The sequence below is a fragment of the Bison bison genome, unplaced genomic scaffold (assembly GCF_000754665.1).
Source record: "Bison bison bison isolate TAMUID 2011002044 unplaced genomic scaffold, Bison_UMD1.0 scf7180017864471, whole genome shotgun sequence".
Taxonomy (NCBI): domain Eukaryota; kingdom Metazoa; phylum Chordata; class Mammalia; order Artiodactyla; family Bovidae; genus Bison; species Bison bison.
In genome coordinates this window covers 31,973,385-31,990,446 of record NW_011495032.1, presented here as the reverse complement: position 1 = coordinate 31,990,446, position 17,062 = coordinate 31,973,385, and the positions used below count along the sequence as shown (strand labels likewise).

The 17,062-nt window shown below is 37.4% G+C and overlaps 1 protein-coding gene across 1 annotated transcript in view; it reads right to left on the bottom strand.

The window, feature by feature from the left end:
* Positions 1–17,062, bottom strand: part of UNC80 (unc-80 homolog (C. elegans)) — a 230,278-nt gene that overhangs the window by 62,601 nt on the left and 150,615 nt on the right. Inside the window, 8 exon segments of the mRNA XM_010861283.1 lie at positions 457–551; positions 2,347–2,530; positions 5,676–5,762; positions 6,771–6,871; positions 10,474–10,617; positions 12,318–12,449; positions 13,381–13,567; positions 16,577–16,708. Coding sequence (XP_010859585.1) covers positions 457–551; positions 2,347–2,530; positions 5,676–5,762; positions 6,771–6,871; positions 10,474–10,617; positions 12,318–12,449; positions 13,381–13,567; positions 16,577–16,708 — 1,062 coding nt within the window.

Sequence of the window (17,062 nt, the reverse complement as noted above, 5' to 3'; positions counted from 1 at the left end):
GTGAAGTAAGCCAGAAGGAAAAACACCAATACAGTATACTAACACATATATATGGAATTTAGAAAGATGGTAACAATAACCTGGTGTACGAGACAGCAAAAGAGACACTGATGTATAGAACAGTCTTATGGACTCTGTGGGAGAGGGAGAGGGTGGGAAGATTTGGGAGAATGACATTTAAACATGTAAAATATCATGTAGGAAACGAGTTGCCAGTCCAGGTTCGATGCGCGATGCTGGATGCTTGGGGCTGGTGCACTGGGACGACCCAGAGGGGTGGTGTGGGGAGGGAGGGGAGAGGAGGGTTCAGGATGGGGAGCACATGTGTGCCTGTGCCGGATTCATTTTGATGTTTGGTAAAACTAATGCACTTATGTAAAGTTATAAAATAAAATAAAATAAAATAAAAATAAAAATAAATTAAAAAAAATCACTTCTGTTGAAAGTCATCCCTACCTTTAACAGGGCTTCAAACTGAGTGTCTTCATGGACTGGCAACTGGGTTGGGATGTCACACTCATTCTGTCCATGAACTACCAAGGTTTTGGTACCTACAAAAGGTAAAAATCATAATAAACTGACTTCTACTATAAAGAAGTTTGAATACAAAGCATGAAATATTGAAATATTATTAAGCTGATGTTTTTCTTGTTATTATGATGACTATTAGTGAGGGTTTAATGTGAGTTGAGGATTCTGTTAGTGAGGGTTTAATGTGAGCTGTGCATTCCACTATCTGTACTCCTTTTTTTTATAGTCAATATCTGCTTTAAATATGTTTCCTTATTATTTAATAATGATAGCTACCATTTATGGAGTTCCCAATACTTATCAATGGTGTTATGTGTATAATCGTATTTAAATCTCCCAACAACCCTATGACACTAGTGTTATTATTTTCGTGTTACAAATGAAGAAACAGAGAACTTATTTTTATAAATAAGAATGTATAAGTAACTTAGTCAAAGACATTTATTTACTAGAAGAGTCAGAATTCAAGCTTTAAACACTGCAACAAATAATATATTCCTAAATTGTAAATAATGGCTGAGAAAATACAAACAGAGAGACTAGCAAAAGCTAAACAAGTACCTAAAACATAGTTTATTATTTATTTTTTTAAAGACTTTTTGATGCGGACCATTTTTAAAGTCTTTATTGAATTTGTTACAACACTGCTTGAGTTTTACATTTCGGTTTTCTGGCTGCGAGGTATGTGGGATCTTAGTTCTCGGCCAGAGATCAAACCCTCACCTCCTGTAATGGAAGGTTAAGCCCCAACCTCTGGGCCACCAAGGAAGTCCCATGAAATGTAGTTTCAATTTACTTGTTCTGTATTTTACTTGGCTGGTGAGACAGTATTTCTACTTCATTCCTTAATTATAAATCTTTGTGAACATTATGATAGACCTTGATTTTCAATGAGCTGATTTTAAGTATATGCCTGACAATATGAGTTTCTTTAATAAAAATGAACACTTTGCTGAATAATCTATAGACACATAAATACACAATTACCATTTACTGAATGCTGACCATGTGTCAGACATGACAGCAAGTATTTTACAAATCTAAACTCATTTATTCCTCACAATTGTGAAGTATGAATTAGATCCCCAATTTACCCATAAAGAAAGCTTTAAAAATTATGTACCTTGTCATAGCTAATATTAATCATACAGACAATGAGAGGCAGTGCTCTGATTTTAACACGGGGCTCTTTGCTGCCCGTGTTAAATAAAAACTGTGTTCTTATTTATATATAATTCTGTCTTTCTCTTTATATCGATACATGTATCATCGCACATTTTCTTAGTCATTGCACAAGGATAAAGGCTTGGCAACATTTATTTTATCTTCAAGAAAGACAAGCTATCCAAAGTGAAAAGGAACTGTATCTAGATTTTATATCATACTGCATGTTCTTTTGTAATTCTCCTTCCTGCTTTTCCCCTTTGCAATTTTTCATAAAGCCATCTCTCAGTAAGTTCACAAAAGCCTGGGGTCCATGCCGCGCAACAATATTATTCTCCCTGCAGTGCCAAAAATCCCTTCAAAAAGGCTTTCAGTTCAGCTGGCCCTCTGTGATAGACTTAAACACATCTTTCACCTTGGCAGCCCTTCAAGGACTGACTCACACAGATCTCAGTTCTCATGTCCCCCTTTTCATCTGGCAATTGCTGACTTTTAAAGGGTCTATTGTGTTTCTTCAGATTGCGTTCAACAAAAATTCTTTGAGGCACTCAATCCCAGGGTTGGCAAGTTTTCTCATGAATGAAAGAGACACTTGGTCTGTAAAAGGGGTATTCATACTCTTAGAAAAGTTCTGTCATCTGAAGGCAGTACCTGGCATTGAAGCGGTCACCAGGAGCTTCACCTCACACTGCTCCTTCTTCATTGTCTGCTTCAGATCCTTGAAGAACAGGCCTTCCACATAACCGACCACCTCCCACAGGAAAGTCAGAGTGGCCGAAATGGCGTCCATCCCCCACTCACAGGGGGTCCTCACAAAGTACATGATTAATCCCACCTGCAACTCAGGACAGGAGGAGGTCACAAAGCCACAATGACTCTGAATTCGCATTCTCATTTCCTTAGCTTTGCATTTTCTTAATTAGATATTCTTTTTTTGCTTTTGTATTCTCTGTTCAAGTGCTTCTCTAGCATCTTCAGTGGCAGTAAGCAGGAGAAGGTATAACTGGAAAACTGGCCAGAGCAGGTTGCCATACATTTTTGCATTATCACCAAAATACCTACTGCTTAAGAGGAAAGCAAAAGACCATGTTTTCCAGTTTTCAAGTCACTTGGTGGCTCAGGTACTTGGACCACCCAAAATGACTATGTGACGTTTGTCCAAACACTGTTTTCAGCTTGGATTATGTCTAATAATTATATCTGACATAAGAACACTCTGCTTGGCTAAGTTGGTGAACTTAAAAGTTTTTGTTTGTGTCCTCTGGAATAAGTTTTGAAAAACTGTGTGCCCTTTTGTATATTTTAAAGTTAACCTTTAAAATGTCCCATCATAAATTTACATTGTTAATATGAATAAGTATGTTAAACATCCTGTATGTTGAAAAAAGAGAACTGACTATAATTGGAATGCATACTTCACATACTCCGGCACATTTGATGAAATTAGTTTTAGCTACCTTATTCAATAATGCACAACAGAATCAGAAAGAAATAATGTAAAAGCCACTGCCCATCGATTTTACACTTTTTTTTTCCTGGAAAAATTTGCTAAACCTAGAAAACTTTCCAGTTACATTGAAAGAATCAATGTCACTAACCCAGTACACTTTGGTGACTCTGAAGGCTGAATATCCTAATGATGGCCAAACCTCATACCTAGTACAAATCTACAGAAGACAGGAAAAGGTGGGAAGTCTTGTGGGTTTAAAGGGCCTCAATCAATCAGAAATGAGGTTTCCTTAAATCTAATGCAGTACATCAGATTCTTTCCCTGTCTTACACATCTGTCAATGCAGCCTGGTGATACCTGGGAGGGTCAGAGTAGGCCTTTCTGGTGTACAGTGATGACTGAGATGGCAGACACGCCCAAGAAGTGTTAATGCATATCTACAAAATGAGGATTTGGAGATTTATTCCCTTAAAACTATTTGGGCAGCAAACTGCTTCAAAAGTCTTCACATACCCTTAGATGGACTAAGACCCCCAGATTGAAGATCACTGAATCAAGTTGGGCAGTGGCTTTAAAAGTTCCTAATGAAGTCTGGAAGATATAGATCATGTTCCCCAACTCCCTATCACACATATCTATAATAGTTGTTAGAAAAAAGAGAGGTACAATGGTTAAAACAATGTTTAAACAGTGTTTTAAACAATGGTTTAAAACATGACTCTGCCCTTCACTGTTCTGCCATTCTGAGTACAAAACCCCTTTCCCTAGTCCACCTGAAGCATGCATGTGCTTGGGATTCAGGATAAGATTGGGGTTTATATAAAACAAGGTTATACAGCAAGTGGCCGATGTGTACCCAGCCCTTTGCTCTAGTAACTTATCAATGACATAGTTGGGAGGATTTATGTCTAGTGTTAAGGCTTATTTGGAGTTGAAAGGAGAATATGGCAGAAGGGAACTGAAATGTCCATTTTCTTGTCCAAGGGCAAAAGGATGGAGGGGAGCAATATAAGTGTTTCTCCCATCCAGTGACTTGGGGAAGCAGCAGGCACACCAAAGGGGCTTTTGCCTCTAGTGTTTGCGTCTCTGACAAGAGTTCACCACAGAGCCTTTTGATACCAATCTGGCTGTAACATAAACTTGGCAGAGCACATACTTAAACTGAAGGAGGCTGTGATATTTTTGGCTGTGCTAATCTACCTTGGATTTCTGAGTAGTGCAGATAGGAGACGTAGTAGTAGAAAGTTTGGCTGGAGAGATTTTTGGATAGAACTGCCATAGGCTGATTCACTGAGCAGGATACTCTAGTCAGAGGACTTCCTAATCTAAAGCCATATGGGACAACCAGAACTCAGAGGGGTGGGTAGCACCAGCAGGAGCTGAGATGGAGTCTCCCAGCAAGCACTGCTGGGAGTAGACAAGGTTTGCAAGTTACAGAAGCCATGGGCTTCAGCTTCCACCAGTCAGGCGTTCAGCAACCAGCCAGCCAGAGAGCTCTGTCTAACAAGTGGAGGAGCTGGGGCAAACGTTGGACAGGAGATAGAATTCTGAACAAAGGTCTTTTTTCTCCCCAACTCCAAATAACATCTAGAGATGAAAGAAGTTAGAAGGGAGGAGAATTCCTAGAGGTTAAGTATTTTTAGACAAGAGAGACCAAATACTATCCAAAGGTACTATTTATATATTTCTATCAGTCTGAACTTAAAATTGGATTGGACACTTATTTATATTTTTCCCCTTGTCCACCAGTAGGTGGGCATTCATAATGAAAACCACCTCAGTCATAAACACAGGGAAGGAATTACAACTTTTGTTTGCACATCAGAGTAGTAGCATTGAGTTAAATTTATCATCCTCCTGCAGATGCATATGGATAACTCTTCTATTTCCCCACTCACAGAAGACCAGTGATGGTTAGGAAGAAAGAACATTCTCCCAACACTGAAATTCATTTGGCCATCTGTCTGCTTGAATTAAGGTGTAGTTTAAAAGAACAGTCATCAAGCCAACAGTCCCCAAACTGCATATTCATTTAGGGTATAAGGAGGAGAATGTGAAGAAACTGGCAAATTCTGGAGGGTTCAGGAAGAAGCTGTGAGGACAATGTAAAGCACAGATAGTTGCTATGGAAAAATACACTCACAAATACTTTGTATCTAGGGCAACATTTTCCTCTGTGTGTGTGTGTATGTGTTTTAAACAGTGAGATACGAAAAGGGAAAGAATGACTAAAAATGACACATACATTTTTCAACAGAAAACTAAAATTAAGGACCAACATGAGGAAGTTCTACAATGCTAAAGAGAGACAGGGAGGAAACAGACATTTATTGAGTGCCCATCACATGCCAGGGATTGTGCCAGGAGGAGTTTTCCCATATAAACAGTGGTGAATTCAGCTGACTATGATGCAAATTCAGGCGCACAGTTAATGAAAATTTATTTGAAAAAATCCCCTAAGACCTTTTTCTCGAATTGTTGCTTCTTACTTGGAAATGAACACTTATAACCTACTGGAGGTGAAACTCACCAAGTAGTTGAATAGGATGTGAGAGGTCTGAGCAGGAAAGTCTCCGATATTCAGGAGCAGTTTGCGCAGCATGTACATTAACTCATCCTGAAAGAGCAACACAATCTATGTCTCATTCAGCTGCCATGTTGTAGGAAATAATATTAACTTTTTGAAAAGCAAGGTGGGGGAATTTTTCTTACTTTTGCCCACATGTTGATTTCTCTTATGTTCAGCATTTTAATACAGTATTTGTGATGCTTGATAAATTATTTAAGCCAACTGTAACACCTTCTCCTAGAAGCTAGCATATGAAGTTATTAAGTAATAGTCTGCTGCTACTGCTGCTGCTACTGCTGCTGCTAAGTCACTTCAGTCGTGTCAGCAATAGTCAGACATTTTTTAAAAATAAAAATTAAGACTGACTCTATAGGTCACAGGCAAATCACAGGAAAGCTGTATATTTAGTCAACACTATTTACTATAGCTTTCAGGTGTGATGAAAATGTGAGGAGGACCTATCTTAAGAAACTATTAACAAATTAGGTTTATTAAACTTCATAGTTCTGTTTCCTAGGTAGATGTTTATAATTAACCTTTCTTTCAGAAACTAAATTGTCCAGCAAACAGAACAATAATATAGAAATGAAGAAACAATTTATAATTATTGATATATTTTGTCATTGCTCAGAAAGCTACTTTTCTTTGGCATCATCTTCTTATAGGGTGAACTGGTAAATTAAATGTCTTGATTAAAGGAGAGTTTCAACATACACTAATAATATTACCTGTATCACATACTACCAACCAATCAGAATTCAATAAATGTACTCAACACTGAAAACATTATATGGAATTTAATTTTTGTTTAAAAGACTGAGAATCTTTCAGTATCTTATGGTCATTACCAGCAGCGTACCACACACATATGGAGACATCAGTTAATGGGGAAATTCAAAAGAAAACAGCAAAGTTTAATTTGTTCATTATTATCATTATGCAAAGTACTTCTTGGTTATGTGTCAACCAATGTTGCATGAATATCACAATAAAGTTCACTGCTTGTTGTTTAACCATGTTCACACACAGAGCTACTATAAACACAGAAGATTTTACTTGTCTATTGCTGATGGTCAGTTTTTCCAGAAAATGTCGAAGAACTGTTGATGGATCTTCAATTAGACAATTCCATAAGACTTGCTGGGCCACAGCACTCACTTTAGAAGAGAAAATAAATTGAACATTCATTTTAAATGGACATAAATCTATTAGATATAGTGTTCAAGTAATTTCTAAGCTTTAATTGGTTTCTCTAAAATTTTTGCCTCACAGAGTTCTATGAACCCTTTTTCTACTGAAGGTAAGTATTCTTCTTTTTGTTGTTGTTTCTGAACATTTTAGCCTATAAAGAAAAGGTGACAAAAGCGTATAGGATGGTCTTTAAATACTAGCATTGCTTCTCCAAAGAATGTATTTGTGATAGACAATGGAATATCATTCAAGCTTAAAAAGAAGGAAATTCTCCCACTTAACAACATTATGGATGGACTTTGAGGGTGTCATGCAAAGTGAAAGAAGTCAGACAGAGAAAGACAAATGTATGATCTCAATTACATGTGGAATGTAAGAAAAACCCAAACTCATAGATACAGAGAACAGACTGGTTACCAGAGGTGGGGGGTGGGCACTGGGGCTGAGTGAAGGTGGTCAAAGATTACAAACTTTCAGTTCTAAGATAAATAAATCCTAGAAATGTACAGCATGATTATATTTAACAGTACTATACTGTATATTTGAAAGCTGTTAAGAGAATATATATTAAAAGTTCTCATCATAAAAAAACATTGAAACTACGTGTGGAGATGAATGTTAAATAAACTTACTGTGGTATTCATTTTGCAATATATACATACATCAAATGTTTACGTTGCGTATCTAAAACTAGCACAATGTTATAAGTCATAAAGGGCTTCCCTGGTGGCTCAGAGGTTAAAGCATCTGCCTGGAATGCAGGAGACCTGAGTTCAATCCCTGGGTTGGGCAGATCCCCTGGAGAAGGAAATGGCAATTCACTCCAGTACTCTTGCCTGGAGAATCCCATGGAGGGAGGAGCCTGGTAGGCTACAGTCCATGGGGTTGCAAAGAGTTGGACACGACTGAGTGACTTCAGGGTCAGGGTCATACTTTAATAAACAAGAATACATCTATGAATCTTTGTTTTGGAAATCATCCTACTATTAACAGTGGTATTTATTAAAGTCCTATTTCATTGTTTGCTATATGGAGAAACTTCTAATGTAATATTTTGGGTTTTAGAAAATACGTTTTTGTTTAGAATGCATATGAATTAGACCTGACTTTATATTGTTCACATAAATGCTTTCAATAATAACTCCTTCAAAAAGATGACATAGTTGAGCCAGTAATAGTTAAGGTTCCCACTTCTAATGAGGATGGCTTAGGAATAAATAATTATTCCTAATGTGAAAGAAAAAGTACTACTTCTTTGGGGAAGGTAGTTGGCTAAGACTGCCTGGAAGTGCCCAGGCTAAGAAAGCAGGTGGGTAAAAGTGAGTAGTGGAGAAGAAATAGATGATCTTTAGTTTAAATAGTTTAGTTCAATTTTCTAAACTAGGAATATAAAATTTAGCATGACTTTATTTTTCAGGCTATATTTTAAATAAATTATACCATCTTTTTTGCTTCAGAAGCTAACCATCCAATTGAAACTGAGCCTTATAAATAATATTAACAAGAGATATGCAAAATAAGCTTTAGCTCTCATGTGGCTTCATAAATAATCAAAATAAATGCAGGTTTTTGTTAGGTTGAAATTGGTTACAAAACTATAACAGTATTTTATTCTGATTTCTAAGGAAGGCATTTAATGCTTAAAACATGAAAAATACAGAAAAAGACAAGAAGGCGAATAAGACACGTCTTGTTGCTGTTCAGTCGCTCAGTCGTGTCTGATTCTTTGCAACCCCATGGACTGTAGCACGCCAGGCTTCCCTTCCTTCACCATCTCCCAGAGCTTACTCAAACTCAAGTCCTTTGAGTCAGTGATGCCATCCAACCATCTCATCCTCTGTCACCCGCTTCTCCTCCTGCCTTCAATCTTTCCCAGCATCAGGGTCTTTTCTAATTAGTCGAGTCTTTGAATCAGGTGGCCAAAGTATTGGAGCTTCAGCATCAGTCCTTCCAGTGAATATTCAGGACTGATTTCCTTTAGGATTGACTTGTTTGATCTCCTTGCAGTCCAAGGGACTCTCAAGAGTCTTCTCCAACACTACAGTTCAAAAGCATCAATTCTTCAGCACTCGGCCTTCTTTATGATCCAACTCTCACATCCATACATGTCTATTGGAAAAACCATAGCTTTGACTAAATGGACCCTTGTTGGCAAAGTGACGTCTCTGCTTTTTAATATGCTGTCTAGGTTTGTTATAGCTTCTTCTGCCAGGAGCAAGCGTCTTTTAATTTCATGGCTGCAGTCACCATCTGCCATGATTTTGGAGCCCGAGAAAATAAAATCTGTCACTGTTTCCATTGTTTCACCATCTATTTGCCATGAAGTGATGGGACTGAGTGCCACAATCTTAGTTTTCTGAACGTTGAGTTTTAAGCCAGCTTTTTCACTCTCCTCTTCAAAACAACTATAAACATTTCAGAGTATGTTTTTTCATACACATGGAATATATATTTACGTGTATCTTTAAATAATATTGTATAGAAAATACTCTTAGGTACTCACATTTTTAATTAGCAATAAATTGAACACTTTCTGTATTAATATTTTTCTACAATATTATTTCTAATGTGCATAGAATGCTGTCATTTGGAAATACCACAACGAACTAATATCCTATTGTCAGATATTAAAATTATTTTCAAATATTTGTTCTTTCTAATATGTTCAATGTTCAGTATTCTATATAAATCTTTATTCACCCCTCAATACTGCCTTAGGAAATTGCTAGAGATCAAAATCTGTGTCAAAGGGTGTTCACACTTTTAAGGCTTTTAGGATGCACTCTGTGACACTGTTTCAAGATGCTTGCATTAGATTTTTACTGCCATGAGCAAGGTGTGATAATGCTCTTTTCTTTGAATATTTACCAACTACGCATATTTTCATTTAAAATAATCCTTATAATTTTTTATATTAAAAGTAAGATTTCATTGTTGTTTTAAACAACAGTGTTATTTACAGATGTTATTGGCCATTGGATTGTGTGTTTATATTCTTTGTCCATTTGTCTATTGGCATTTTAAAAAGCCATTATTAAGTTATAAAGCTTTTTTAAAAATAATATTAATCTGTTATCTGTCACAAATGTAACTCATCTTTCAGTTCAGTTCAGTTCAGTTGCTCAGTCGTGTCCGACCCTTTGCGACCCCTCGTTTATTATTTAATTTTGTAGCTATTCTCTATAGATACTACCTCTGAAAAGGCAATCAATTGAGAAAGATGGTATTAAAGATGTCAAGCCAATAACTAAGATTTCTAAGGTGGCTAAAATCACTGTTTGGTTCCTATGTGGTCAAATAAGCATTTTTCTGTTCTCTGGGCATAAACAGCACTCCTGGACCAACCCACATATTTTAAATGCAATTTCTTGGTCATAAAGTTTATGAAAAGAGAAAGTGGAGGAAGTGACAGTGTTAGTTCAGTATATAGCAAATCTGTAATTATAACATGTGCATAAAAGAACTCCATGCGTGGCCAGTGGTTCATGTCTTCAAGAGCACCCAACTGTCCTTTGTCAGATGAGTACCTCAAGTATTTATTAGATGGTTTTACTAGTCAAAGCCATACCTGCCACTCCGTCTTCTCGCACCTCACCGTCCTCCATCAGATGGACAATGGGGAGCACAGCTGCACAGATACATGCTGGGAACACTGCCTGTGGGGGTTGAGGCACATGGTGGTTGGGTGTGTGTTCGGTGGTGTGTTCCTCATCTGAAGAGGGAGACATAATCGGGAAGCTTTTCTCAGTACCAGGTACATTCTCAGAACATTCTAACACAACATTTCTCAGTTCAAGGCCTACCTATAGAACATTTTTTTGGTGTATGTAGACATCTAGTTGTCACAGCATCATTTGTTGAAAAGACTATTCTTTCCCCATTGAAGTTTCATGGTACCCTTTTTAAACATGAAATTGACATACATGTAATGGTTTACTTCTGGTCCCAACCTATGCCATTGATCTGTATATCAATCCTCAAGTCAATACCACACAATCTTGATTACTGCAGCTTTGTAGTAAGTTTTGAAATTAGGAAATGTGAGTTTTCCAACTTTGTTCTTCATTTGCAAGATTACTGTGTCTTTTCAAGGGTATGGAACAACTGAAGCCTTCATACTTTTTGGTAAGAATATAAAATGACACAGAAACTTTTGAAGTAGCTTGGCAGTATTCCTCACAAAACTTACACATAACTTCTCATAGCATCATAATTCATAATAATTGAGATGAAAACAATACAAATGTCCAGTAACTGATGACATGATCAGCAAAATGTGTTGTATCCATACAATGGAATATTATTTGGTGATAAGAAGGAATGAAGAACTGGTACATGTGACAAATGGATCAACCTTGAAAATATTATGCTGAGTGAAAGAATCCAGTCACAAAAGGCCATGTACTGTATGGTTCCATTCCTATAAAATGTGCTGATTAGGCAAATCCACAGAAATAGAAAGTACACTACTTCTTCTTGGGGTTGGAAGAACTGGTGGATGAGTGACTACTAATGGGTATAAGGTATCCCTGTTTGGGGATAATGAAAATATTCTGAAATTAAATAGCAGTGACAGTTGCAAACTCTACAAATATACTATCAATCAATTGCATTACATACTTCAAAATGGTGAATTTTATGGTATGTAAATTATATCTCAGTAAAGGTGCTATAAAAAAATATAGGTATCTTTAGACCCCGGTCCTATAAGTTGGGATTAGTTAGCATTGGTCATTTTTGAAGTTTTCCAAGGCTGTGCAATAAAGGGTTGAGAACAACTGGTTTCTGTGTAACTTTTTGATGACTTCATAAATCAGTGATGAAATCTGTTTAATCATGAAGCAGTGAGTCCCAGACAGTTCCTCATCATTAGAGAGGCATAGCTTATAAATTCTTGGACCTAAAGAGCATCACGTTTCTCCTCTGGAATCAGATTTAATTACAGGAGTGGCATGAGCTTTGTTCTTTGATTGTTGTTATTCCAGAACAGCATCCTAAAGCATCCCGCTGAGTCTTAGCTGCACACTGAAATCACCTGAGTAGATTTTAAAAAACACTGAGGTGGTGAGTCCACCCTTAGAGATTCTGATTTGATCTTGGTTGTGACCTGGGCATTTTAAAAAAACTCCCTGGTTGACTGCAGTGTGTAGTCAGGGTTGAAAACCGTCTAGAATAATGTTTTACTAAACCCTCAGCAATAAGATTACATTAATGTAATTAAAATAGAACCAACTTATCAAGGACATTGGTTGGATTAAATCAACAATTTCTTTTTTTTTTGGAATACCACTCAATCTATCTTTTCAAAACTTCAAATCAAGAAGCAAGTTATTTAATGAAAACAGTGTAATGAAGTCATGGAATTGTTTCAAACACATAAGGAATAAAGGACACATTTGTAAGAGCACGCACCTTCAGCACTGACGGCTGAACGCACTGACCAGACTGATCCTCGGCGGAAGGAGTAATTCCTGTGGGAAGTGCTGGAGGTACAGGACGGACTCACAGACAGTCGACGAGATGCCAGATTGGTGACTTCTTCTACTGGCAAAGAAAACAGGCAACGTGAACTTTGGTTTTGTAACAACAAAGTTATCATCACAACTACACTTGTAGTTACATCGAAGTGTATATAGTTCTCAGAACATAAGGCTTAAATGATTTAGAGTGTACTTAGGAAAGGAAAAAACACAGAAAGAATGACAGAAAATTCCTCCTCAAAATTTCACAAAAGCAGGGTGGAAAATCACTGAATTTAGAATAGCTCATAAATTACTTTCTTTACAATTTTTGGTCTTTACTTATTTTCTTCCATTTTTATTGATATGTGTGTGTGTGTTAGTCACTCAGTCGTGCCTGACACTTTGTGACCCCATGGACTGCAACCTGCTGGGATCCCCTGCTCATGGGACTTTCTAGGCAAGAATACTGGAGGGGGTTGCCATTTCCTTCTCCATTATTGATATGTATTCACACACACAGATATTTCGGCCAGGCAGCATGTGGGATATTATTTCCCTGATCAGAGATCAAACCCACACCCCCTGTGTTGGAAGCACAGAGTCTTAACCACTGGACAGCCCGAAAAGTCCCCATAAATCATTTTCTGACAAACTGCCAGTACTTGTGAAGGCTGAAAGCAGCTAATGGACCAACCCCATTTTTAATGATGAAAGACTGATTGAATATATTTTAGCACACACTCTGGGTTCAGCTGTTGCCTGAATCATAGTCACTGCTTGATCCATTATCATATTAGTTCATTCAATGTGGTTAATGTCCGCCTCCATAATCGGGCCAGCTCTAAACATTTAGAAAAAGACAATTTTTCTCTTTCTTTAGATAGTGTCAGGAGGTATGTGAGAGAGAGAGGGAGCTTATCACCTCAAGTCACATAAAATTGTCAATTTATTTTAAAGCAAGTCCTTTCCCTTTTCTGACCCAGCCCTCCAAGAAGTCCAGTGTGTAGAGGCACCTTCTTCCTCTGGCTCTGAGTTGGGTGTGCAGGTGGGCTCGTAGCAAGCCTCCTGGGTGATAGGGATGGCAGTGATGAGGCTGGCTTCTCGACCAAGACGCTTCTTCTCTTCCTCCTGTTGCAAGTTCTTTAAGATGTGTTCTGCCCTTTGATGGGAGCGGGACACAGCCCGGGCTGAAAAGGATTTCTATGGAGACATGAAGGCAAATTTGTTTACTAGCAACTCTTCTGCATGGTCACAGACAAGAGTGGCCTACGGAATGACACAGATGTGATACTTTGCTCTCAGGAAATGTTAGGGCATCGTGATCTAGTTTCATGTTGTTTACTTGTTTCTTTTTCTACCAAGTTTCCAGGCTGTGTATAACTAAGCTATTCTTTTTCATTAAGTCTGAATAATTCTTCAAAGATGTTTATAATTTCTAGAAACAGTCTTTTTTTTTTTACTTTTCAAACAAAAGTTCAATGATTCACTCTTTAAACACTGACATCAAAGAAACATTTTTAATACTCTCTTTCTTACCAAAATTTCTTGAACCAGTTTTAAATGAAGGACATTTATTTTGTAAGGTTAATAAAAGAGAAAGTCAGAACAATGGGAAAGAGGAGGAAAGAGATCTCTCATATGAACAACTAATTTTGAGATTTATTTCATTTTTGTATCTTATGTATCTACCACACTGTAAATACTATTTAGAAATATTAATATTAAATAATATTAACAATATATAATAATAAATATTCATAGAAATACAGTGGCACACTGTAAGTACTAAGCAATATTTGTAGAAACAAAGCAACTGAATGGAAATTATGAGTTGGTAGTGTTACTAAGGCTGAATGTAAAATCTGATTCTGTTTACCAGCAGCAAAAGCATAATAGATAAGAAACAATAAAGGAGACAACATTCACTCTGCAAAGTGGTCATTCTGCTTGTCTTAATCATGATCCTTATGCTGAGACAAATTCCAAGAGCTCTAGGGATAAAGCCATTGGTGTCAGAACAGGGAAGTGATCATTGACATTCTCTACTACCAGTTTGATGTCTATGTACAGTAGCAATTCTACGTCTCTTTGTTGGCCCGTGGTCTGTAGGATTCAAGAGACAGACAAGGGGTGTTGGTCACTCTTCTGAAGGACTATAGTCATTAAAGCTCCCTTTATGCAACATCTTAACGTAACATTTTCTATAATGAATGACATAACAGCAATTAAGGGCATTGATGGGCTACATGGCAATTCATTTTCAGAGTTGGGGTCAAGCTGGTTGATTATAGTAAGGTGAGAATTGTGGAATAAGGAAAAGAGAACTAAATATAGAATCAGAGGACTTGGCTTGAAATTCACTGTGAACTTGGGAGAGAGGATGGATTTGACTCTAATGATTCCATCACATGTATGGGAGAAAACCTAAAGATTTTTATCCCAGTGGTTCAGATGCTGGAATTACTACATATATGAGGAAGAACCAAGTGTGCCTTTATCTTTGGCACAAAACCATGAGATATGAAGGTACTGTATGCAGAAGAATTAAAATAAAAATATTCTTATGGGTAACGAATTCAAATAAACAGTTCTCCAAGAAAACTACAAAAGGCTAGAAAATATATGTGACATGCAAAAATATTCAACCTCACTTCATATATTCAACAAACTTTTTAATGACGTGTGAATAAAAAAGCCAATAACTTTGTTTTTTTGCTGTTCAATGTGGCATTAAAAGATAACACTAGTTAATTTGAATAAGGAAGATGCTTTCCCATTCTGTTGAATGAGAGTAAAATGGTACAACTGTCCTGGGAATATTTTGTGAGATCTATCAAAAATCTTTAATTCAGGAGAAGGAAATGGCAACCCACTCCAGTGTTCTTGCCTGGAGAATCCCAGGGACAGGGAAGCCTGGTGGGCTGCTGTCTATAGGGTCGCACAGAGTTGGACACGACTGAAGCAACTTAGCAGTAGCAGCAGCAGGCCATGGCCAATTTAGCCACTGGCACCAACACTTCAACCTGCAAACTCAGTGCCATCCAGTTCTCAAGCCCAATCCTGAGATGAAGAAATCTATTGCTGAGATTTCATCAAGTCTATGGCTGAGTCCATCAGAGTTGTGACATAAAGATGCCTGGCACAACAATGCAATACTCAATAAATGCTACTTCTGTTCTTTCTTTCATATCTAGAAAAAAAAATCTTTAATTCACATATTGATTGCCCTAAATCTCATGGGAAACTATGCAAGGAAATAACCATGAATTTGTGTAGAGAGATATGTTCTTTATTTTTTGATTTACTTTCCAAAATTTTCTACATTACTCTTGAAATTTAGAAAAATGCTATGTAACATGTGAAAAAGGCATATTTTGAAGATTCATTTTTTTCAAAGGGCACATATTCTTGGTTCTTGTTTATAAATAGACTGTGTTCTAAAGTTAACTGTTTATTAATTACATTACATAGAGCAGTGATAAATTAGAATAGGATGCCCTGAGTTCTCTGAGTGATGTTTGTGATGATGATACTGATGATCAACAAGGTAAAAAACAGACTAAGGTCCAAATAAGGAAAATAAGAGCAGTCAACTCAGTTCTTTTTCTTATTCATCCAGGGTCAATATTGTTCACTTTTGGATAGCATGCTGTGCCATGCTTAGTTGCTCAGTTATGTCTGACTTTTTGCGACCCCATGGACTATAGCCCACCAGGCTCGTGTGTCCATGGCGATTCTCCAGGCAAGAATACTGAAGTGGGTTGCCATGCCCTTCTCCAGGGGATCTTCCCAACCCAGGGATTGAACCCAGAACTCCTGCATTGCAAGCAGATTCTTTACCGTCTGAGCCACCAGGGAAGCACCTTGGATAGCGTATATAGGTTAAATAAATTGTTCTGTAATCAAGAGCAGCAAAAGTGCTACCTTGGGCTAAGAAATCAGTGCCTAATTGTTTTAATAGCTTTATAAGGCAGCTGCTGCTTTGAATTATAGAACAAACTGTCTTGGCTTGCAGGTCTGCAAATGCTCACCCCAGAAGTTACTTCCCTCTATTCTATTCCAGAAGAACTAAAGAACTTTTGTGGCTGCTGTTCTGTGTTACTATATTCTGATGACAAGAATACATTGTCTCTCACACTCATTGCTCTTCTCTCTTACAAGTACACCATGGAACCTGAAGATATGAGAAAGGAAGAATGCGTTACTCACAGACTGGTCTTCATTAATGGGGTCCTGGACACTCCCGCTGCACTGAGGGACCCAGGGAGGGTCAAACATTGGGACAGATGGCATTCCGAGCACCGGTGATGGTAGGGTGAAATTTATACTGGGAGGTGGGATCTGTTAGTTGATACCAGAGGAATGAAGGAAGATGGGAAATAAACTAGATTGAGTCTGAAGTAAAATCACGAAATAATCTTACAGAGCACAGGCAGTTACAAAGCACACAATGAATGTCTCTGGGCCTCAGTTTACCCATTAATAAAATGAAGAGTTTCAACTGTATGATCTCTATTTGTGTTAATTACCCCATCCTCCAAAAACATCTGTGTATATATAGTGAAATGTCTGCAAGTTTTATGTGCTTACCTCTGGGGATGGTACTGTGATCTTGAGGATTATAGAAACTTGATTTTCTTACTTTACCTTTCTGTATATTTTAATCTTTTTTAAGAACAAGAATTCATTCATATT